The sequence below is a fragment of the Nothoprocta perdicaria genome, unplaced genomic scaffold, assembly GCF_003342845.1.
Source record: "Nothoprocta perdicaria isolate Ctin4 unplaced genomic scaffold, notPer1 scaffold_56, whole genome shotgun sequence".
NCBI lineage: Eukaryota > Metazoa > Chordata > Aves > Tinamiformes > Tinamidae > Nothoprocta > Nothoprocta perdicaria.
Window position 1 is genome coordinate 2,556,872 of NW_020455821.1, and position 22,623 is coordinate 2,579,494.

General features: G+C 42.3%; 1 protein-coding gene across 6 annotated transcripts in view; it reads left to right on the forward strand.

Annotated features, from left to right (window-relative positions):
• The first annotated feature begins 592 nt into the window (after nucleotides 1-592).
• MARK3 (microtubule affinity regulating kinase 3) overlaps nucleotides 593-22,623 on the forward strand; it is a 58,731-nt gene continuing 36,700 nt past the window's right edge. For 3 of the 6 annotated variants that reach the window (XM_026048663.1, XM_026048662.1, XM_026048665.1), the window contains exons 1-4: nucleotides 593-688; nucleotides 8,464-8,502; nucleotides 13,197-13,388; nucleotides 19,486-19,539. In XM_026048663.1, the coding sequence (XP_025904448.1) occupies nucleotides 638-688; nucleotides 8,464-8,502; nucleotides 13,197-13,388; nucleotides 19,486-19,539 (336 nt within the window). In that variant the 5' untranslated portion in view covers nucleotides 593-637. The remainder of the gene's footprint in view (nucleotides 689-8,463; nucleotides 8,503-13,196; nucleotides 13,389-19,485; nucleotides 19,540-22,623) is intronic. The other 3 variants (XM_026048667.1, XM_026048664.1, XM_026048666.1) reach the window with 1 other exon arrangement.

Here is a 22,623-nt window from a genome sequence, read left to right on the forward strand (position 1 = left end):
GGCCCCTTAGCAACAGGCCGCCCCCGGCCATGGCGGCGGCGCGCGGGGCGGGCCCTTCCGGTTCATGTCGGAGCGGGGCTCGGCGCGGAAGAAGCCGGGCGGCCATCTTGGCTCGTCCGGGAGCGGCGGGCGGGCGGGTTGCGGCGCCCCGCGGGCCGGCACCCTCCTTCCCCCCCCACGGAGGCACCGCGCAGTCCCTCGGGCCTGGCGGCTGCGGGCCGGGCCGCGCCGCGGCGGGGCGGCCGTTCCGGGAGCGCGCGCGGGCGGAGCAGGATGCGAGCGGCGGCCCCGTAAAGCGGCGCTGCAGGGGCGAGCAGAGGCGCGTCCGCCGCTCCATGCGCAGCGCCGCCGCCCACCGCGCTCCGGCCCTGGCATGAGCCCGGCGGGCGCCGGGGGCGAGACGCCGCTGCCGGCCCGCCGCGGCTTCTAGGCGGCCGCCGCAGGGGCGGCGCGGGGGGGCCCGGCGAGGCGGCRCCGCCGTCCTTCATGGTGGCGCTCTGCGAGCCCCAGCGCCCAGCAGCAGCAGCAGCAGCAGCAGCAGCAGCAGCAGCAGCCGCCCGAGCTCGCGGGGGGGCCGCGGCCGCGCCGGGGCTTTTGTGCGCGGGCGCGGGCAGCGCTGCCGCCCGCCTCGACTAAAATGTCCACTCGGACTCCATTGCCCACGGTGAACGAGCGCGACACGGAGAACGTAAGTGCCGCCGCGGGGGGAAGGAGGGAGCCCCCCCAGGCCCCGGGGACACGGCGGGGTCCGGCCGCAGCGCCCCCGCCCCGCGCGGGTTGACGTGGTGGCCGCGGCGGCCGGGCCCGGCCGGGCGCCCTCACCCGCGGCGGGGCCTCCCCCGGGCCGAAATCCCCTGGGTTGGGCTCGTAACGGCGCGGGGCCGCCCGTCACCTGCGCGGGGGTCGCTAAAAGGGCCTCTCCCAGCAACCGTCTTMACTGCAGCCTCTTCCTTTTCATTTAGCCCTCCCCTCCCTTCGCCTTCCCGGGAAGACAGGGCTTGAGGAACATAAATACCTCCATTAAAAGATAGCGTTTCATTCACAAGCTGAGGTCAGGCACTGGGTTAACAGTCAGACAGGTCGCATAGAGGAGGTAAAAAAACCCCAAAAACCCAAAGTATTGCCACATGAGCAGATAGCCAGAAGTGGAGCTAGTAGGAGACTCCCTTTTTGCAGAGAGRAGCTGCATTTCTTGTAAGTTGAAGCTCACTCGATACTGCTGCATCCTGCCTGCCCATTTTTTCTGTTTATCCTTTGGGCAAAATGCAAGCAGCTCTGCAGAAGGGAGGTGTCGCCCAGGATGCCTCTGAAACGAGTTGATCGGTGAAGTTTGTAGCTTCCTGGAAGGCTACCTGGTGTGCTCTGCTAGCCAGACGCCAGGCTTGCTAGAAGGGGATTTTGTTTTAAATTTATTTTTTTATTTGAAGGGTGCTTATATCTTTTGGCTTGTCACGGAAAGTGGAAGCTTTGGTTAGAGATGGGGAAAAGCTGCTGGATCGCTCGGTCCAAGAAAAGTRATGGGAGCCCCATTGTTTAAAACAAGACCAGACAAAGCGTTAGAAAACAGGCTGCATGGAACAATCGCTGCATTGCTAGGGATTGGGTTTTATTGACATAATAGGCACTTCTGACTTCTGTGATCTTTATTTGTTTTAGCACTTGATGCAACCTGCAGGCTAAGGGCTGTACTGAGCAAAACGCCGGCTAAGCGTATTTGTAAAAATCTCAATGAGCTTCCTGCCTCGTGGAAGAAAATAATTAAAATGCTCTGTGGCCCTTTCTGTGCCATGGGGAGAGGTGAAGTTGTCACAGACTCTACAGAGTCCTTCACAGAGTTTATTCAGATAATTATTTTAGTCTGTAAGTACCAGGCTGGCTGAGGATTTCAAGCTCATGTGTCAAGGCTGCCCATAAATCACTTTAGAAAATGTTCAAGTCAGGTTCCCATCATAATTCCTTCAAACTCTGCTCTAGATAACTTTATGGTGTAAGGGCTTAGTTTGTGCTTGAGGAAATGTTATTCACAGACTGTGTGCTCTAGCACTTAGAGCTGGGTTTTACATGTCTTCCACTTAAGGCACCGTGTTCTCACTTCAGAATATTGGACTAACACTTCTTTTTAGTAATCTTCATAATTTAGCATATGAGGATTGCCTTGCTTGCAGATGAGTTGCCTTGGGTTTTGATTAAGGCAAATCTTTTAACTGTTGCAATTTGGACTCCTGACCACAGAAATACCTGTAGGTATATATTGGTGATTACTCGGATTAATCCCTGCCTGTCAAATCCCTTGAAACAATCCCACAACACAGTGCTGGGCTCCTCAGAGAGGCTCTCTGGGCTTCTGACCATCAGCTATTAAGGCACTTAAATGCATGCTGTTAAGCRTTGCTAAAATGGAAATTTAATCTGAAATTTAGTTTGTCCAAATTACCTCCACTGTTGTAAATGTTGGAGATTTATTTATGGCTACAGAATACAGCGTTTTTGCAACTTAAGCTAACTGTTCTTCCACCCTAGAACCTGGTGTTTATTGGTAGCTGAATTGAGCCCTCGATTCTCTCTCACTTCAATGAGGTTTAATTAGTTAATATTCATAGCATTCTTTGAAGTTCAGGTGGGAAGATGCTTCAGAAGTGCCAAGCATTCAGACAGCCTTTGGGCCATAGCCATAGACCCCCTTAATGTCCTCTCCCTATTTGGAAGATTACCACTGCTGACAAAGGCTTGGCTGGTGTTTAATCTGGTTTAAGTGTGCTGATCATAGTTTATCCTGCCTATACTTGCATCTTTGAAAATGAAGTTAGCCTCCAGAATGATGGTGAACACAAATTATCATTGTCTCTGCTTGCAGCTAACCACCTTAAGCAGTTGGCAATTCCTGTGGAATAGAGGAGGCCTAGTTGTCAGTACTTGCTTTTCTTTTTTTAAGGTAGTGCATACCACTTCTTACGAGACACTTCAATGCACAACCTGCCAAAGTGGAAATACAGTCACAGTGACTTTCCCCCAAACCTACTCGCAGCTTTCAAACCTTTAAAGTCCAAGATTAAAGAATCAGTGGCTACAGGTCACCTGGTTTGGAGAGGGAAGGAATGCCAGATGATCTGTGATCACAGGAACTTCACACTCAGGCAGTTGGGAGCTGGCTATTTGCCCGCAGATCTGCTCCTCACTGCAAAGGTAGAGCAGTTCCTCACTGGTGGTGCCTTTTACAGCAGTTGTTGTCAGCTGCTTAGGGGACAGGAATGAAGGAGAAGGTCAGATCTTTTCTATTTCCCACAGAATTTTATGTCCTGCGTATGGGAGAAGAAGCAACAGAGGCAGAAGAGACCTCCTTCCCCCAAAACTGAGAGAGAAGGTAGACACGGGACCTTTAGATGACAGAAGATTGAGCAAACCTGTTTTGCTAGTGATGGAGAGGAAGAAACAAACTCCTTGGAGGAGAAAAGAGTGTGGACACACAGTGGAAAAGGAAAATAGGTGGTGGAAAAGAAGCTATAAAGAGGCACAGAGGAATGTGCATATGGCAGGATGGAGGACAGCCAGTGACAAAGAAACAGCAGCAGAAAGAACAGATTCTGGAGAGTAGAACAAATATTCAGGAAAAAAAAATCCCCAAAGAATGGCAAGGTGGTAGAGAATTGTGGATAGAAACAAGGAAATACAGGTGGTATAGATTTTTCTTTTTTTTTTTAAGAACATAAAATAGCAAGCAAAATAAACATTTTTGAATGTTTAATTTCAACCTCATTCTTCATTGCGCAGTTGTGTTTCTGTAAAAATAAAAAAGGTAACTGTTTTGAATGTGTTAGTATTGCAGACCATTCTGAATTTAAAATGCAAGTAATTTGAGGAAAAGCAAGACTAAAATATACTCTTATCTCCATGACTGTGGCTAATGTGAAAAATTTGTTGTTGAAAAATGCCAACATGATGGCAATTGTGCTGGCTCAAGCCTATATAAAAGGATTTTGTGCAGCAAAATGGTCTCATTTCCTTTATTTAAAAAGAGTTAGTAAGTTTAGGGTTAGACCCAAGAAATTATTCTCCACATACTGTGAGGGTGTGTGTGGTCGTTCATGATTTATTGCTGATTAGATCTGAAATGCATTAAAGCATTTGCAGACAGTATGCAAGCTCGCATTTTTCTATATATTATTTATCACACTTCTCCTCTTACAAGTGCTTCCCTAATCAGAATGCTTTCTTCTGTAGTGTGAAACCTTTTTTCTTTTTTAAGGGGCAGGCTGGGGAAGTGTGCCCATGGCCAAGAATTCTGTGTGATTTTCTTCTAGAAAAAATCGAGGTTCTCTTACATTTTTCACCAATTATAAGCATTTTGTTTTGAATTAGATTAAGTGAAGGTGGCGAAATAGCTAGGAGCAAAATATGTTTTRGAAATTAATCTGGGAGGTATATTTAATGCATTTTTTTTTTTTTTTTTTGCTGAGCAGGAATGCTTTTTAATGCATTTCAGTGTCCAGGATACGCAATAGGTATGGTACTGTGTTGCTTATACTCGAACAAAACCCCATATTGTATGCTCTTATGTTCCACTGGGTGTTAGTATTTTAACATTTCCAAGTGAAATGTCTTCAGCTCTGCTAAACAACTATCAGTTGCTCTATCAGTTAACAGTTGGTTTCACCGCAGGCCTGAACTGATGTCAGGCTGCTGCAGGAATCAGTCCTGACTGCCTCTTCCCACCTGTCATTTTTATTAGCACTAATTATCGTGTAGTTGTTTTACAAGTCTGGTCAGCTCTGTGATTCTGGCTGAAATGAATTCTTAGGACTTTTTTCTTCTTTTCTTTCTTTTTTTTTTTCTTCCTCCATTCTATGTAGCTGTTAATACTGATGAGGAGGAGAGGGTGGGAATACCCAGTTCAGGTGGGAAAAGGCTAGAAACTCTCCTTACTAATTTATTTTAGAATGGCTAATGCCAACCACAATATAGCACTGTAAGGCTAGGCTAGCTCGTGCCACAACCAAAACCAGAGGTACGTAACTGCAGTTACACACTTATTTTTGCTATTTTTGTGTTCCTGTGCTTCTGGTAACGATCTCTCTTCCTCTTCTTTACGTCATTTCAGTAACTCAGGAAAACTAAGCCACCGTGACCTTAGTCAGAGGTTGTTGACAAAGCAGGTGTTTGTGTGTTTTCTTTTGGCCATTGAATGTGCCTTAAATTGTGGTCTCAAAAGTAGCCCACTGCATAATGGAAGCCGGCTACAGAAATTGCTGAAAGACAGACAAGTAGAAATAGAGTTTTTGGTACCTGTAGACGACTTCCACAGSTTTCTTACCAGTTCACTCCATACACTTACCTGCCGGATTCTCTCTCTCAATTCTAGCTGAAAGGCACTGTCATGTTGATGTAAGCAGATGATTCCTGTTGACTAAACATCTCAGGTGACTCAAGTGTAAGGAATTCTAATAGTGGAGGCATTTGTCTCCCTGGATCTCCATTTCCTATGGTATATAAGTAGCCTGTGTCTGCAAGTTCCTCTGCAGTCCAATAATGCTGTCGTGTGGAGGTCAGCCAGCTCACAACTGGAGGTCACTTCTTCTAGGCTCATGGCCATTAATTTGGCCCTGCTTGGTTTGGAGAACATCTGCCCCTAAAAGTCTTAGAATATATATGGTGAATAGGTGCTTACTGCTCAGACTGCTCTTAAAATAAACTGGAGGTGCTGAGTAGGCCTGTGGTGACGCTCAAGACCGTCTCCCGGATGAAACCCTTGGGTTAATAATTCTTGGCCCGTAGAAGAGCAGCTTTTTGAGCACCGTGTGTGTGTGTATATACATATAAACAAAAATTAACTTTCAAATCAGATTTGTTCCTGCAGGGTTAAAGCCTAAACAAAGTATTCTATCTGCAAGCTCAATGTGGTCTTTGAAAACCAACTGCAGAGTTTTTTTGTTTAGCATGTAATTACTAACAATGATGATTCTGGAAACAACTTAGTTGGCAGTATTGTTGATGAAGAATAGAATATGGTTGGCTCTTCAGCTATTATTCCCCAGGCTAATGTCAATAAATATCAATTTTAATCAGCAGTAAAGAAACTTTGGCTTGAAAGATATGAATAGTGTCAGATCTTGATATGTAAAGTAACAAAAGACCTTTTAAAAGGCTTTTCTAAACAGCACCAGACTTATCTTTTTGATTATGTAAGCAGAATTTCTTCACTGTTCAGCGCTAATCACGGAATTACAAATTGCATCTCTTTCATACGCTGCTCTATAGGAAATGAGCCGCGCTGTAGCAGGCGCCCGTGCTGCCCTGGGCAAGGGGCTCTGGCGGCAGCGGCTGCCCGCGGAGCCCCTGTGCTCTGCCCTCCCCGGCGCCGCTGCCTCGCTGCTTCCCGCGGCTCCCTGCGAGCCTGCAGGTGCTAAACGCAGCCCCGTTGYGAGTTAGCCGTGTTCCCCGTGTCGAGGGGAAATCTCCTGGATGTCAGTCCGTGCTGTCAGCCTCCATGAGGCTGCGCCGTGCAGCGACTTGAGTTCTTTTGTATTGGCGCAGCCTTGTCCTGGCTGCTCTGTTTTTTCCTTTTTTCCTTTTCCTCCCCTTGTTGCTGAGGGCATGAGGGCAGGGAGAATGGGGAGGGGGCTTCGGCAGGTATAGCCTGTGTGTGCTGGAGATGGGATTTGCTCTTAAGATTCTCTTTTTAAACTGGTTGTTTGACAAATATGACCTAATTAAACCAGCCAGTCATTTTCATGGAGTGTCATACCAGTTAAATAAGCGGGTAGAATAATAGGTCAAGACTGTACAGTGAATTTTTCACCTTTTGAGACTGGAAACATCCAAATTAGTCTTTTCCCTCCTTTCCTGACTATAACGTGCTTTTCCCAATGTGTTTCCGTTTATTTCTTTTGCTGGATTCTAACCTAGCTGTTCCAGTTGATTGCAGCAACTGTAATGGTGGGGCTGCACAAAGCTTAAGTCAATAAATCTGCTTTCACGCATTGATTACTTTAATGCAACGTCGGAGAGAATTTGCCTTCATAAGGCAGCATTTGGAATTTCATGAGATGGAAGGGATGACTGTTCATCCTTCAGATGGGTTGTGTAGGAAGCTAGTTTAAGAACTACTTTTAATTAAATGTACCCAGACCAAAGCATTGGTTATTCGAATGGAAGCACAGTCATACCAGGCCTGATAAAATCTGTCTTGCCTAGTGTCCTGCTTCACGCACTGACCTCCAGTAGAAGGGAGATAAAAATGAGGACAAGGGAAGAAAATCCTCCCATGATCTTCCTGTTTTATAATAATTGCTGCTTCAGAGACTCCCTGAGCAGTATCTTGCATGTGGGCAACTGTGGTTAAATGTTTGCTTTGAAACCCTTTAGCGGTTATGGAAGATCCAAGTCAGTGTTTTGACTTTGCACTGGAATTCCTTCATAAGCAGCTGCAGGATGCTCTGCTGGCCTCATCCGTGCTGTTTTATGGGCATGTCTGTGCARTAAGACACGACCTCGGAGAATATCCTTAGGTCTGAGCTTTTCTTCCTGTTACGCTGAGTAGTACTCAGCACTCTGTGTGTTCTTAAATGTGTTGTGATAAATGTGAAGTAAAATGCAGCACATTGTTAGGAAGGGCTGCAGTCAAGTTGGTCTGAAAATGTTTAGTTTTAAATATTCTGGTATTTTTAAAATATGTCAAATTATTGATATGTTTTTCTATAAATAAGAGTGCTATGAAATAATRGGGGAGGGAAATGACTGTATTTCTATTTTGTGTCTGCAAATTAGGGTAATGAAAAGAATTGGATGTGCTTTTTTTTTCCCCAAATGCTCGTTATACACCCAGAATGTTTAGATTATTAGCATTATGAAGGATAGACTTGGAAACACATTTTTTTCTTATTTTAATAAAAAAAATGCTAAATGTAATGAAACTATCATTTTTTTACTGGTCTGACAGCTTTGCAAGACATCCTATAATATCACATTGTAATATTTTGCCTAAGGATATGGTAATAGCTCAGGTAATAGATATTCCGTAGAGATATTGGTGAGATGAAATTTTAATAGCTCATGTGATTGATCAGCAGGTTATTTTCACTATTGTGCAAAATAGAAGCTTTTTAAAAAATATTAATGCAGTTTATCCTGAAGCTTCCTCCTTAACATGCATAAACATGGATTTTCCTGTTCCTGACCATGCTAATTTCCTAACATTTTTCAGCTTTTGAATGGATTTCAAACTCTGTCTCTTTCAGGTTTCCAGCTGTTGGCCCCTTCTTAGGTATTATAAGAACTTTTGATACCAGTCACCCTCTGTCCCGTGTGTTTCTAATGCTGTGAATGTGAAGATATCTCTAATCCTACAGCTGTTGGATGGTGCTCATATTTACCAAAGAGATATCGGTTGTCGGCACCTTCATACTTCATTTGCTTTTTACTTTTTATCTTTTCTTTCTCTTCATGCTAATCATTATCTGGCTATGAAAGGATGTCGGCTCATCATTGGGGGAAGGCTTTGGCGAAAAGGTGGGTTTTGCCTTCTGCTCCAGATATAGTTGGTCTTGGCTTCAGTCCCTCCCTTGCCATAAGGGCTCTTGCCTCTGAAGATGTGCTGCATTGCCAGATTTTTCCATGTTCAGCAACATCAGTGGGATTTTTTTAGGGGGTGGGAGGAGTGGGTTTGGGGTGAGGGGTGGGCAAATTGAGTTATGTTATTGGGTTGAAAAAGGGTAGTTTTTTTTGGAAACCGCTTCCACCGTGTACAGAAAAAAATCCCTTCAAAGCTAAGCTTTTGAAATGGACCCTGGGGCATGCCAGGATCTGGAGGAAGGTGCTGCCTGGTCCTGACTGGAATGCGGGAGACCTTTCTGTCGAGAGGGAAGTGCCCTGGGCAGCCACAGGGCACGTGCAGCCTGYGGTTTCTCTGCCTCACTCCTTCCCTGCAGTGTAACAGTCTTGACCTGACCGTGGTGTGTCCTGGGGCTCGCTCAGGCCCCTGGGGAGCGTCACAAACGTTGTGCGTGTTCAGAGAGTGCTCACCCACCACGCTGTGTGAAGCAGCACTACAAATGCTTGTTTAAACATTGCATTTCTAAGGGAAAAAAATATGGAAGGCTTTMGCCTTATAAATGCGGGCTTGGAAGAAAAACCCTGAAGCTGAACACAGTCTTTGGGGACAGAAGGGGAGTATCTGCCAAGTGGGAGCTCTGTTGAGGGAACAGACAAATGACTTGCATCCCAGCACAGGGAGTGGAGGATCTTACTGATGTGTTGGCTGCATCCAAGTAGCTGCTGAGGAAGTTCCCCTGGGAAGTGGTGAGGCTCGGCCAGGTCCTGCCCCTGGTGCAAGCCCCTGCCTGACTGAAACCTTTTCTGGACCATCTATATTTGTCCTTTTTGCCTACAGCATTCAGTTTTCCTTCCCATCTACACCATCCCCCTTCCAGCTCCTTGAAAATGATTTGTTACACTTGATTTTTGAGTTTACAACTTTTGATGCTCTATGCTATCTAGCCCTCTTCTTTCATTTCCATAAGCAAAAGAAAATCCATGCTGAAGCTGGGAAATGGTTCTCTGCAGTTTGGGAAAGTTTCTGTTCTGCTCAACCTGAGGTTGTGTATTTGGCAGAGCAGGGAATTGCTGATTGATCTGCTTATTATGTGCAGTGACAGAAAGTCCAGTCTAGATGTGCCTGTAAATGAGCTGATTTATACGGAACTGAATGCAGCTCTGAGCAAGTCAGCTGGAGATAAGTGAACTGCCTGACTTCAAACACTGTGGCTGAAAAAGGTCATGATCCTACCAAAAAAAATATCTAGGTTACAGTGGAAAGGGGAACCTTCATGCCAGGAGTTTGTGCTTTTGAACACTAAGTACTAATAAAGTCACAACTGTTAGTTCCTACTTTAAGCGCGAATGTAATGTATGCAGAAATGATAGGACGTAAGAAGTCATCCCATAGTAGAAGTAAGGACAGGGGAGCTCTCCAGCTGTGTTACTACCTGAAGTAGAACTTGTTAATTCAGGAAAAGCTCCTTTTTTTTTTTCTTCCTTTTTTTTTTTTTTTTTAACCTTTTACTGCTTATGTAGAGTATAAAAATCAAAGCTCTGAATAACCTATACATGGATTTTTTTCTGGCAAGTTGTACCTGACATCCATGTCAGAGTTAGCTCAGTAGAGGCTAACTCCATTCTTAGGCAACTTATCGGTTCAAGCACCAGGCAGCACAAATGTAAATGGAGTTTCCAGAGACAACTTTGTGATTCAGAAACCTGCCTGCTTGGTGAATCCGCATGCAGGGGAGCCTGAGCTAATAAAACCTGCCTTGGGATGGGGTAAAGCCACCTTTTGGGCCTGTACCACGTGCTTGGGTCTGGAAGGGCTGTCTTCTAAATAGTTYTGCAATGAGCTGTAGTTTCCAAGGTAGATTATCGGCTCAGTGCAGTGCCATGTAAGTAGTATATACATATTTATATATGTGTGTGTGTATGTACATAAATATATATGTGCATAATTATGTACAAATGTACAAATATTTATGTACATAAATATATATATACGCGCATCTGTATCCTGGGATACTATCCTGGGATACTCCAAGTGAGTTCTGTTGGGCGGGGAGGGCCAGGGGAGCACAGAGCCTGGCTGTTGCTGGGCCAGGGCTGCGGAGGTAAATAAGGTGACCTGGATAAGCACTGTCAGCCTGGCGGTAGTGGCAGGCAAAACAGGGAAGTGACTAATAAAAGATTTCAGTTTCTTCAGGATATAGTGAAGGGTGCAGCTCCTTCAGCTGAGCTTTTAGGGGTAAATGGGTTCCTGTGCTCTTTATTAGCGCTTCAGAAGAAATATGTGGCATTGCTCCTGAAAGCCTTCGCGGAGGATAAAGATTCCTAGAAAACATAAGCAGGATGGGCCAATCATTCAGAGTGCATAATAAGCTGGATGGAAGGAGACTACAGCCATATGTGAGATCCTACATCTAAGGAACACGGATGAAGGTCACTGTGTATGTTAAGGGAGGTGGAAAGCAACAGTTCTTAAAACAGAGATGGGGTTGGTGTTGGGGGATCGGGTATATATGGTCTTCTGCCAAGAAGGGTTAGTTCTGTCCGTGTGTCATCAGCGGAGTGTCCAACAGAAGGCAGGATCTGTGTTTGGCCCTATTGCAAGTGGATTGGGGATGGCAYGTCCAGCTGTATAGCGTGAGTGCAACAAAAAGGTGTTGGGGGCGTGGGACAGGGTCCGAAAAGAGCTGCATAGGGTATTTTCTAATCTTTAAGCTTTCTTACAGCAATCTGCTCAGGGAGTTCAATATATATATAGTCTGTTAAACTGAAGGGATAATTTAACCATACTAATACCTGGGAAATAAAAATTTGGTAACGTTGCAGCCAGGCAATAGCAAAGCACTAAAGCAAAGCTGATACCAAAATATTATRTACACACCACAAAGGTGGTTTTTTTTATCGTAATTTTTGAAACAACTTCCCAAGAGTTACCATAGACTCATTTTCTCTAGTATTTCTCAAATGAAACAATTATCTTTTTTAAAAAATCATTTAAAGTAGTGTTGGACTCCGATTAACAAAACAAGCAACTTACAATGTCAGAATATATGTGGCAACAAGGCTACCTGAGGTTATGAAAGACAGTACAAGAGTTGCCAAGTGTTAGGCAGGATGTGTGTGCGCATTTGTGCCTATTCCGTGATGTAACCATCATGGTCTTCATCCTCATGTTGATGAGATTTCCAGACTCAGTTACTCTATGCCTTGCTTTCCTCCATTTCCTTCAGCAAGAGGAGGAGAAGAGCTGAAGCAAGTGTGTACACACACACAAAGAAAAGGAGTTGGAGGAACAGATAACTGAATAGGAAGCATCAGTGGCTGGAGAAAGGAACATGGAAAGTTAAGTAATGAAAGGAACAGAGGGAGTGTGGAGTGCAGGATGGATGCAGGTGAAATTTTGCTGCCGTGTATTATACAGACCTAGTGGAATGAAAGAAAGTGTTGGGGTAATCAGAGGAACTTTTGAAGCTCTCTTGCTAAACTTAGTTAGGATTTGAAGTGGAGTTCTTTGACATTTGARATAAACAAAGATTTAATTGAGGCARATACTTCTAGAAGAGTGCARTTGCTTCAGAGATGTATACAATCAGCAATGCAAAAAGTCAGCAGGGATAGCTGGAAAATTTAGTGCTCTAAGAAGGGTGAGGAGTTAAATAGAAATATAGTCCGTTTTCTCTCTTAAGTCTGCTCTAGATGTCTTTAGGCAGACAACAAGATCTTGGAACTCTGGGATGTCAGTAAATTTAGCCTGTAATCTTCTGTGTAGCCATACGTTTGCTCCAGCTGATTACTGAGCATTTCTAACTAATACTTTAATTAGTGAAGGTAGTGTATTGACCTCAGGCATGAGTTGAGACCTAAGGGAGATGAGGGAGACCTGCTGTTTGAGAAACTGCTGCTCTTATCAGTACATGAAAAAGAGTTTTGCTGTTATCTTAGTCATATAGTCTAACGAGTCAATAATAACGTAGCTGTAATATGTACCTGTTCGTTTGTACAATTAATATATATATTTAGAGAAACTAAATGAAAGGAAATCATCATGCACCTTGGAGCTCACTAACAGGTGGTCAGCAATTAGTATCTGGGGTTTTAATATGATCAAGATCTTTCTTTTCTAGAGCAGCTTGGCTATTTTCAGACAATAACTTATTTAGGAGCAAGAGTCCAATACAAGAGGAAAATTCTCTCTAAGATAAATTCTTATTATTTTACTGGTAATACTAAATTGCATAAGGGTGAATATTTTATTGTCTTTTGGAAAAATCTTTGTTCATGTCTCTYTTCAAAAGTCTTTTCCATTCTGGTTAGGAAAAGGTAATGCAACCAGCAAGTAGCATCAAACACCTCCTTATTTTATAATTATAATTTTGCAGTTGGTGCAAGTTATTGAAAATGCTTAATTGTTCTTGTGCTTGAGCTGTAGTTCTGAGTGGTCTGTACCAGATGATGTGTTATGAAACAGATACTGACTTATAATCCAGGAACCTCTTTAGAGCCTGTTTAAGTTCAACGAGAATATGAAATTTGAATTGGATCCTTTGAAGGTTTCTTCAAAGGAGCTGTTAATGTTTTTGAATGTTGTATTCTTCTTATCATTGATGTGTTTTGTCTTCATTGCTCAATCTTATCTGTGTGTGTTTTTGTTGTAGCACACGTCCCATGGAGACGGACGCCAGGAAGTTTCCTCTCGAACTGGGCGCTCTGGAGCTCGTTGCAGGAATTCTATAGCTTCCTGTGCAGATGAACAGCCACATATTGGAAATTATAGACTTCTTAAAACGATTGGAAAGGGAAATTTTGCAAAAGTGAAACTGGCAAGACACATCCTTACTGGCAGAGAGGTAAAGTGATATAGATGTAAACAAGAGAGAATTGCAGTAGGTCTGAATGTTCTCTTGGACTAGTATCATCAAAGTCTGTGAATATTGTGCTCTTTTTTTTAACTGGACAGCACTGCCACTGCTGTAGAAAAAAAAGAAAAAACTGAATGTTCKTTTTAGCACTTATTACAAAACAATTTTTCTTTTGATGGTCTCTTAATGTTGCATTTTTCTTAAGTCTCTACCTGAACTGTGTTTAAGTTTGCTCCTAGAACTTCCTCCTAAATTCTCCATTTCCCCCAGAGGGCAAAGAGTGCAGCAGTTAAATAGATACACGAAGAAACAGCCTTTCCAGAAGGCCTATGTTCCACATTTCGAGTCTGTACCAGTGGTGAAATCAGGAATGGGAATTAATACACTTTCTTGAYTGTGGTGCTCTGCTTATTTTTGTGAAGAAAATACCGTGCTTGGGCTAGTCAAAATATCATCCCAGGGTGGCCCAGCTCCTATCTGTGCTGCTGGGCTGCCTTGGGACATTTCAGTCTGTCGAGCCCTGGTTTTCRTGTCTGTCACTCTCTGGAGCTTGGTGCAGACAAGCCTGCTCATTTATCTCTTCATAGTGTCTAACACAGCTCCATAATTAGCTTCTGCATGCCACCGCAGTGTAATTAATAACATTCATCTAACGATGGTTCTGATTTGGTGAGCTTTRCTTGTTACAAAAGGTGTTTTTTGTTGCTATTCTCACTAATAGCAATTCTGCTCCCTGCGAGATTGGAGAAGCAGGGTATAGACCCAGTGCTTGCTAAATCTGTCTAATGAAATAAATGCTTGCTGACATCAGCCAGGGCTTTTAAAGAAAGCTAAGTGGCTGGCTGCAGCATTTACATGAGTTTCTTTTCCTGAGTTAATATGGAATCAGTAGCACTAGGAGCAGCTGAGGGATCATAATTCTGGCAGTCGTTAGAAAAGATTTAGAGTAGTTTTGGTGATGACTTGTCTTCAATATTAAAATTACTGCTTTCTAATTAAAAAGAAAAAGTGATTTCTAGACCAAGTTTCTCTTTATTTGCTTTCCACTTTGGTTCCCTACTTTTTTTTTAACTGATATCTAACACAGGAAGTGCAAGCACTTGGGTAGTACTTACTTGCTGCTATTATAGGCATGGGTGGTGAAGATAAGTATCATGTGGCCTATTTGGGGCTTTTGTCATCGTGCATTTGCTTTGCAAAAGTTGAAGCACAGTTTTCCTTTTTCCTTTAATGCACATAATTGTGTTTAACCTTAGATTCAGTACTTTTGATTGAAACTTCAGGAAATAATGCCAGAGAAGAAAATTTTTGGCCAAAGTYATAAGGATTTAAGTATTAACTTGCTATAACTCTCATGGAATAAATTTCATGTAATCAAGTTAGAGCATAAATACTTTCCAGGATCTAGTCATTTGTCCTGGCTATCTGGAATGAAGGCATCTCTTTGAAGGGAGCACTTAAGTAGATTCCTGTAAAACCAGCTCAAGGTCATTTAAACTTGTTTCCCTTTTGTGCGAGATTTCTGAAATATTCTCTTCCTGCTAGGTGAACTGTACTGCATTGATGATGATAATTGCATATTATGGATAGGTATGACCAGAAATGTTCACAGCATGCTGGGTAAAAGTTTCCAGTACCACTGATTTTTTCCTTAAAGAAGTACTTATCTATCTTAAGACTCTCTCTCTTTCATGGTAGTCACATTATTTTTTTTTCGTTTTTTTTTTTCTTCCCCTTGTGATCTGTGGCTGTACTTTGCAGTGTTAATTCTCACTTCCTTTGTGAACTGTAGTCTCCAAGGTTGTTTGTATCAATTTTCTATTACATTTCATGATGCCTCTTACAGACTTATTATTGACTTCCTATGCCTTGGTCCTTGACATAGATATTATTAAAATTGGTCCCAAGTCTGATCCTTGAGAAGCTCCATTACATGTTTACTTCTAACCTGAAATATCTTTATTCAGTTTCCTTAAATTAAAAATCTTTATCTACATTTCACCTTGCTGACTTTAGTAGTTTCCCTGCATCTTCACAGATGAGGCTTTACTCCGGTCAGAACAGTTGTAGCTGTGGTGTTCTCAACTTTATTCCGAGACTGGACACAGTTAACAGCAAGAAAATGTGTTGCATTTTATCCATTCTCTCCATTTCTCTAATTTTCCCCTTCAAATCCTAAGCTGAAGAATTCTATGGTAGTTGGTGAGTTACTTAGTTACTTGCAAAAGTTAGTTAGTTACTTGGAAAACTTTGTTAGTTAGTTACTTGCAAAGTAAGTTAACTAAGTTAACTTAGTTGCTTGCAAAAAGTTACTTAGTCTTAGTTACTTGCAAAACCCTTCTTCACATCCCCCTTTTAAGAAATAAGTGTGCAATCACTGTTCAGAAGTCTGGGATATATATATATATATTTCTTTTTTTTTTTTCCCTTGGTCTTACTTGTAAGTACACTCATCCCTGAATTTCTTTTACCCTGCATTATTTTGTTTTTATATACTCATTCCTGCTTACCGCCCTGGTTATGTCCTCCTTTTTTTCCCAACACGTATACTAATAGTCTATTTTAGATTTCTGGTTTTGGGAGTCAGATTAACTTTCATTTTTACCATATCCCTGCTATGTTTTGACCCTGCTTATCTCGTCCTTGTTATCTGTGTGGCTATTCTTAATGTCTTTTCAGAGGTCTAGTTCAGTGTCATGTTATGGGAATTCCCTCCGTATACCTAATTCTGAAGCAGATCTTTGCCGTTCCACGCAGACTTTATGCATTAGGTAAAAGGCTCTTTTGGGTTAGTTCCTACCCCTTCAGTATCAGGAATATTTCTAAGGAAGGGCTTCAGATATAGCTCTCATGCTTCCAACTGGAGTAAGTTCCAGGACACTTTTATGCTTCCATCTCTAGGATGCACCTACAAAGATGCATGGTGAGAGTCTGCCCTCAAATTACAGAAAGGGAGAAATGTGCAATCTGTTAGGGGAGGATAAGAAAACAAGCCTAACTTGGGTATTTTGAGTCACCTAAGGAGACACCCTGCCAAGGAGCCTATGTCCTTCTGTTCCCTGAGGAGTATCGAGGGTCAGCTTCACCATACTTAATCTGGCACTTGGAAATATTCTCCTTTAAGCTTCTCTATCTAGTACACTAATTTCTGCAGTCTGTTCACCCTCGCAGAATCACGAATCTTCTTTGTAAATGTGCTTTTGTTAAAGTTCAAATAATGCATTTTCTGTTGTGACTTATCAGAAGTTATTTCCTATGACAAATTTTGCATATTTGTCAAAATTAATCTAAAAGATGGAACTATATTTTGCTGTTTCTAGTGTGGTTGGAATCCCAGTCAAAAATAAGTATATGAACCCTCCTGTTCGTTAGAGGCATTTGTTAGTCAATATCCAGGAAATTGAGGTTTCCTGCTAAGACAAAATTTGCTCAGAATCCTTTCAGGATCCAAGTCCGACTTGAAGAAATCTATTCTCTTTTTGTCCTCCTTTTTTATWTTCTTTCCTTTCATTGAAGAAGAAGTCAAATTTAAGAGGGAGAAAAGAATCYGAACAGAAGCAATTTGGCCAACTTTCCCACACTGTCTTAACTTTTCTTTCTGTTTTTTTTTTTTTTGGACTGCTTTAATAACTCCTGCATTCCAGCCCAGTAGGAGGAATGGCTCAAGTGTTGTTACTGTGAATGATGAAAGCAAAGTTGATTTTAATTCTATTCTCACATAGAATATCACAGCTGATGTTGCACAGTGCTGGTGTAGGTGGACTTGCATTCTTCCACTGTTGGCCACAGCACTCCATGSTTGAAACTTTTGCAGATTTTTGTACAGAGAGCAGAAGGCAATTTGATGCTTCAGTAATTATGCTTAGTAAATCAGGATTTTCTTTCTCAAGCTTATTAGYAATATTCTCAGGGGCAGGCTCCTGTAGCTTGGGGTTTGGAGACCTTTTCCTGGTGCCTGAATTTGTTCCCTGTTCTCATCACTTCAAGCCCTCAAAGTCAGTGTTAGCACATTGTACTTTCAGTGTTCATACAGATAGGAATTCTCCAAATTCATTCTGCCTTTAATGTTATGTTTAGTGCACTGAACTATCATGCAAGTCTGTCTTTCAGAAAATTGAGGTATGTACCACGGCTTTGTCTCCAGGGCTGAAATTGTTTGCCAGTGTGGGAGCCTTCTCTGTTCTTCTCTGCGCCAGTGCACAGAGGTAACAGGGGACTTGTGTCAAACCCAATGCCTTAAGAACTCATGGGCCAAAGAAATATTTAAATATTTCAAAATTTGTCAGACTTAGTAAAGCTCATGCACAAAAGTAACTTGCTCTCTGAGTAGGATGCATTTGACAGGCAAAAACAGCTGTGTTCTGTGCATAGTTAGTCTTGAGACACTAGATCATTTTGCAATAATATTATTTATTCTTTATTGAAAAGGGCAGAGGTCGCTCTACATCCAGTTTTAAAAGATTACAGAAAGTAAATAACTTTGTTACCTAGGCGAGAACAGTTCAACAGGCATAAAGGTAGAGATAAAATCTTTCGTGGTTTCATACACAGCTGCAAATATAAAAATGCCGATTGCTTAATGTTTTGTTTTGAAGCGATTTCTCAAGATTTTGTAGTGGAATTTCGCCTGAGGAAATGCGGTGATCTTTAATTTCAATAGCATGTATTAGAAGAAAATATTCCCCAAACAAAAAATGTTCTTAGCCTCTTGGTGCCCTCTCTSCATATACTGCATCTCAAATGGCTCAAAATGCACCTTGAATTTCCGTTTCAGAAAGCCCCATACCCATTATAAAATTCCCCCAGGTACCCGAACGTGGAACGCTGCTTTGCTTTCCCCTCTCCATCATGACATTCCCTCCATCTGTGCATTTCTGCACTTGAATGGAGGGCAATAAGTTTAATTTGGTTTTGAGTATCCTTTTTTCCGTCTATTTCCAACCCCGAGTTCGATGAGAAGACAGAGATGGCAGTGAGTGATGCAGGGAGCTGGGACCCAGCGAGGAGCAGTGTTTATGCTCGAGCCAAAAGTCCCAGGGCAGTTGAGAGCCTTTGCCTTGTGCCAGGGAGGTGTTTGAATGAGCTGTGTAGCAGCATCTTGCTGCTGTGGGAGCACTGTTCCCCTGGCTCCTGCCGGATTTCTTCTGGTGAGTTTAGCCCCTAATTTAGGAAGGAAAAATACCAACTGGCACATAATTTTCAGAAGAGTTCTCCTTCCTGTTGTAATCCAACTTGTATTGTATCCAAACTGCATTGCACAGTATTGAGGTTCATCTCTGCTGCCCATTCATCGTTTTAAATCTTCAGGTTCTAACTAGACACTGTGGTACCAAATTTCTGGTTATTTTGTTACGCTTTTATTTTGTTCTTTAGCATTTCTGTGCAGGACTGGCTGAGAACATGAAAATCAGTAAAGGAATATTTTTTTCCAAGTCACTGCAGTACAGTTCACGTGTCTTTGTTAACATGCAAAAGAAGCGATACTTTCTTCTCATATCTAACAAAGCAATGATACAAATGGTGCAAATATTAAGTGAATTTCCAAAGCCAAGCTTAGTTCTTGAAAATTTTGTATGGCACTACTTTCGATTTACCATGAAATTTATGCTTTTAAAAGCATCTTCACAAATTGTCAGTCACAGTCACTGTTGCATATTCTGTGTGTAATTATATTCTGCAAATACATGTTCTGTAGGTGAGGTGCTCTCTATTATTATAGGTTCTCTAATATTATAGGTTCTATTATAATCTGTTATCTACTATCATATAGTGTAGTATGCAACATGTGTGTATATATAATATCTGTTACAGTCTTAGGTCAAAAGAGTAAACGAACTTCTCTTTTTGTAGTCTTAAMATACTATGTTTCYACTTTCCTGTTTAACRTGTTGCTGTAGAACTAAATTATCCTTCAAATGTTAACTSCAAATGTTTGCAGATTAAAACAGAATACAAGTACACAACTTTCCAAAGAAACTTTCTTTGTGCTGTTTCTGTTTTCCACCTCTGCTACTAGATCCGTCCACCTTGTTACGTGGCTACAGTTGTTCATACTGAAAATACTGATTATTAATTTTTCCTCTAGGTTGCCATAAAAATAATTGACAAAACACAGCTGAATCCAACTAGTCTACAAAAGGTAGGTTTTTACACTTAGTCTTTCAACTGTTTTGCAAGTTGTCTGTTTTCTCAACCTCCTTCTGTTAGCCCTGAATGCCTGTGATGGAGAATGTGAAGCACTGCATGCCTTGCACATATCTGACTATTTAATAACTGGGTTTGTAATGCACATTTTTGACAGCCCAGAAGTTGTTCATGATGAATATGTGGTTTTATAGATGAGATCCTACAGAGCTATAGACTGAGGAAAGGACTTCTAGCTCCTCTCATTTTAAGCTAATGAAATACCCTGAGAAGTAAACTGAGCAAGATGTTGTCTGGCTTCCTTTGTCACAGCCTAGCCCTGTAGAAAGGATGTTTGTGGTTTAGTGTTATGCTCCCATGTCTCCCTCATGCTGGGCATTTTGTTAAATTTATAAATACGAAGCTTGTTCTGTGCTTTTTCAGTGGCCCTGAAAATCCTGCCTCTGGACTGAAGGCCAAACACTATCTGTGCCTTTCACACAGTTTCCAGCAGAAAAGGTGCTGCAGTTTTCAGGAACATTTTTGAGCGTGGCTGTTCTGGTTTCTTTTCTCCAGCATCARTTGTTTTGCACGCTGTTACAATTGAACTGCCTTATCTATTTTAGTAAGTGGCGATAAATGCTGCTCTTTGATCAAGCAAGCCAATCTGCTTTGGAGTGCCTGCAGGAAGTACATTTAAATGTCACTTCTACCTAGGACTTTTCTAACTCTGTCGATTCTTTTTAAGTGCGGCAGTCAAAGGCTTTCTATTTACTTTCATATACTTTGATTTAAAAAAAAAAAAAAAAGCTCAAGGATCAGTGTTTCTGTTTGAGAGAATACCCAGAACTTAGCTGCAAACAAAATTAAATCGTCCAGCCAGAGTAAACTGAATAATTTACACATTTGGATTTTATGCAAATACTGAAAAGATCRTGCGGTTAGGTGCTTTTATCAAAATTATGGCTGAAAGGAAATTGGAAAAATACACAAGTTCTTACATTGCATGACTTGATTGAGGGATGAAAAACAACTTATAGAAGAAAGATTGTGTTGTCAAAGCAGGAGTACCTTCAGTACTTCCTAGTGACTGTTTAGGTCATGTAAAAGGAAACAATGTGGTTTCAGTTTTCTCACAAGTTTTTTCAAGTTAATCTGACTGTTTTTTTTTGTAATTTCTGGGAAAACATGAGGAAATAAAATGTAAAGTAGGTGATGCTAAGTTAAAGTTGATTTATGTAGCAAATACGTGTAAATTGAAATGCCTGCTAATTGTGCTAACTGCTTGGTCTACTTTGAAGGGAAACAGAAGCTATGGTAAGGACTAGAGCAATCAGATCATAGGAAAAATGGTCAAGGAAAAAGTAAAGACATGGTGTTTTCAGGAAAAAAATGCTTTTTTTTTTTTTTTTTTTTTTTTGAGGTGGCGCTATGTGAATATTGTGCCTTAATGTTATCTTGAAATGAGAGGCACAAAGCAAACCTCTTACAAGTTAGGGGAGGTCAGTTGGCAAAACCACTAGTTGGAAGTGTGCTTGTGGAGTCAACCTCTGGTTCCTGGTTTTCAGCCTGATCAGTTTGCGGTTGGATCTCTGAGTTGTCCTTTTTAAAAAAAAAAAAATAGAGTTTTGTATTTTTTTATATGTATGTACACATATATATATATATAAAAAATAAATGTATAGCAAGAAAAAGAGACTTAATGTGGTGTGTGGGTTGGGTCTGTCCATCACTAGGTACTGAGCATCACTTTTTTTCCTCCTAAAATGGAAGCACGGTGGCTTGGTACAAAATGGCGAGGTAGAAATCAGATCAACGTTGAGGAGTGAAATTGCTTATTTGCTCATTTCTATAAGATCATTTGACATATGAACACAGATGAAGGTCCAACAAGGTGTAATGTTAGTGTTCTCAATTCAGAAAATGTGATGTTGTTTTTTAGTGCCTGCTTGTTGTGATAGAGAGTAAAAGCAGACTTTAATACACAACACACTGCTGATCAGTTTTGCTTCACCTGAGCTTTTGGAAACCTTTTCCCCCGGTGTTTCCCCCAAGAAGCATCAGCRGTGTCACAGTCTCAATGTGCTGGGAGCAGATTATTCGTTTGTAGGACCAGGGGAGATGAGAATGCAAGTGCTGCTGGCCTTGTCCTTCTCGGGGGGAGCTGTGAAATAGCTGCAGTGTGGTGAGGAGGGCAGTGCTAGAAGGGGTATGGGGTATAGTGACTCAGTGGTGATCGTATGGGGCATAGTGTCTCAGTGGTGCTGGCCTGTGGGGCCTCGGCGGTGCCCGCTGTGGCCTGTGGGGCCTCGGCGGTGCCCGCTGTGGCCTGTGGGGCCTCGGCGGTGCTCTTGCTGCCTATCATGTTCATCCTTGGACGCTGGAATGAACGTGCTCGAGTTAGGCTGCTGAGCCCCGTCCTTGTCTCGCCTGCTCCACGCTCCTGCTCCCAGCAAGGCCCGGCCTGGTGCCGCGGCCGCGGCGCAGGAGGCGCTGCCGGCTGCAGCTCCCGCAGCCGCCGTGTCCCGCACGGCAGCGCCCGGCGCGGGGCGGCCCRTGCCAGCCCCCTGCAGCTCCTCCTAACCGCTGCTCCGCTGCTYGTGCTTAACGAAGAGCAAACTGTAATGGGTATTTTAAGTGGAAAGGGAATTCTTAGAGCTTTCTTTCCCATGGGAGGGCTGTTAGTCATATTTATTATTCTCCCAAAATGTCCTTGTGTACCCAGCCCCACAAATACCAGCCTCACTGGAAGCCRGTGTTGATGCTACAGCAGTGCACTTCCCCCTAGATCCAAACAAAAGATTGTTTTTTATTTCCTTTTGCATAAGTAATTCCATGATATGCAAGGCTCTGTAACAGCACTAAATCACTTCTAGTTTTCCTTTTTAAGACCTTGCCTCCTCACCCAGTTATTTTGATTGTAATGAACAGATGTTTTTGCCACTTGCTTGGCACCTTGCTTTGTATAGAGCTTTGTAGTTCATAAGCCCTCAATTTGAATAGGAAGTGTGTGTTTTCTCACTCTTGGTCAATCAGTATTTTAAAAGATGCAAGGAAAAGATAAGAACATAAAATACATAGACTTTTCTGTTCATAATGT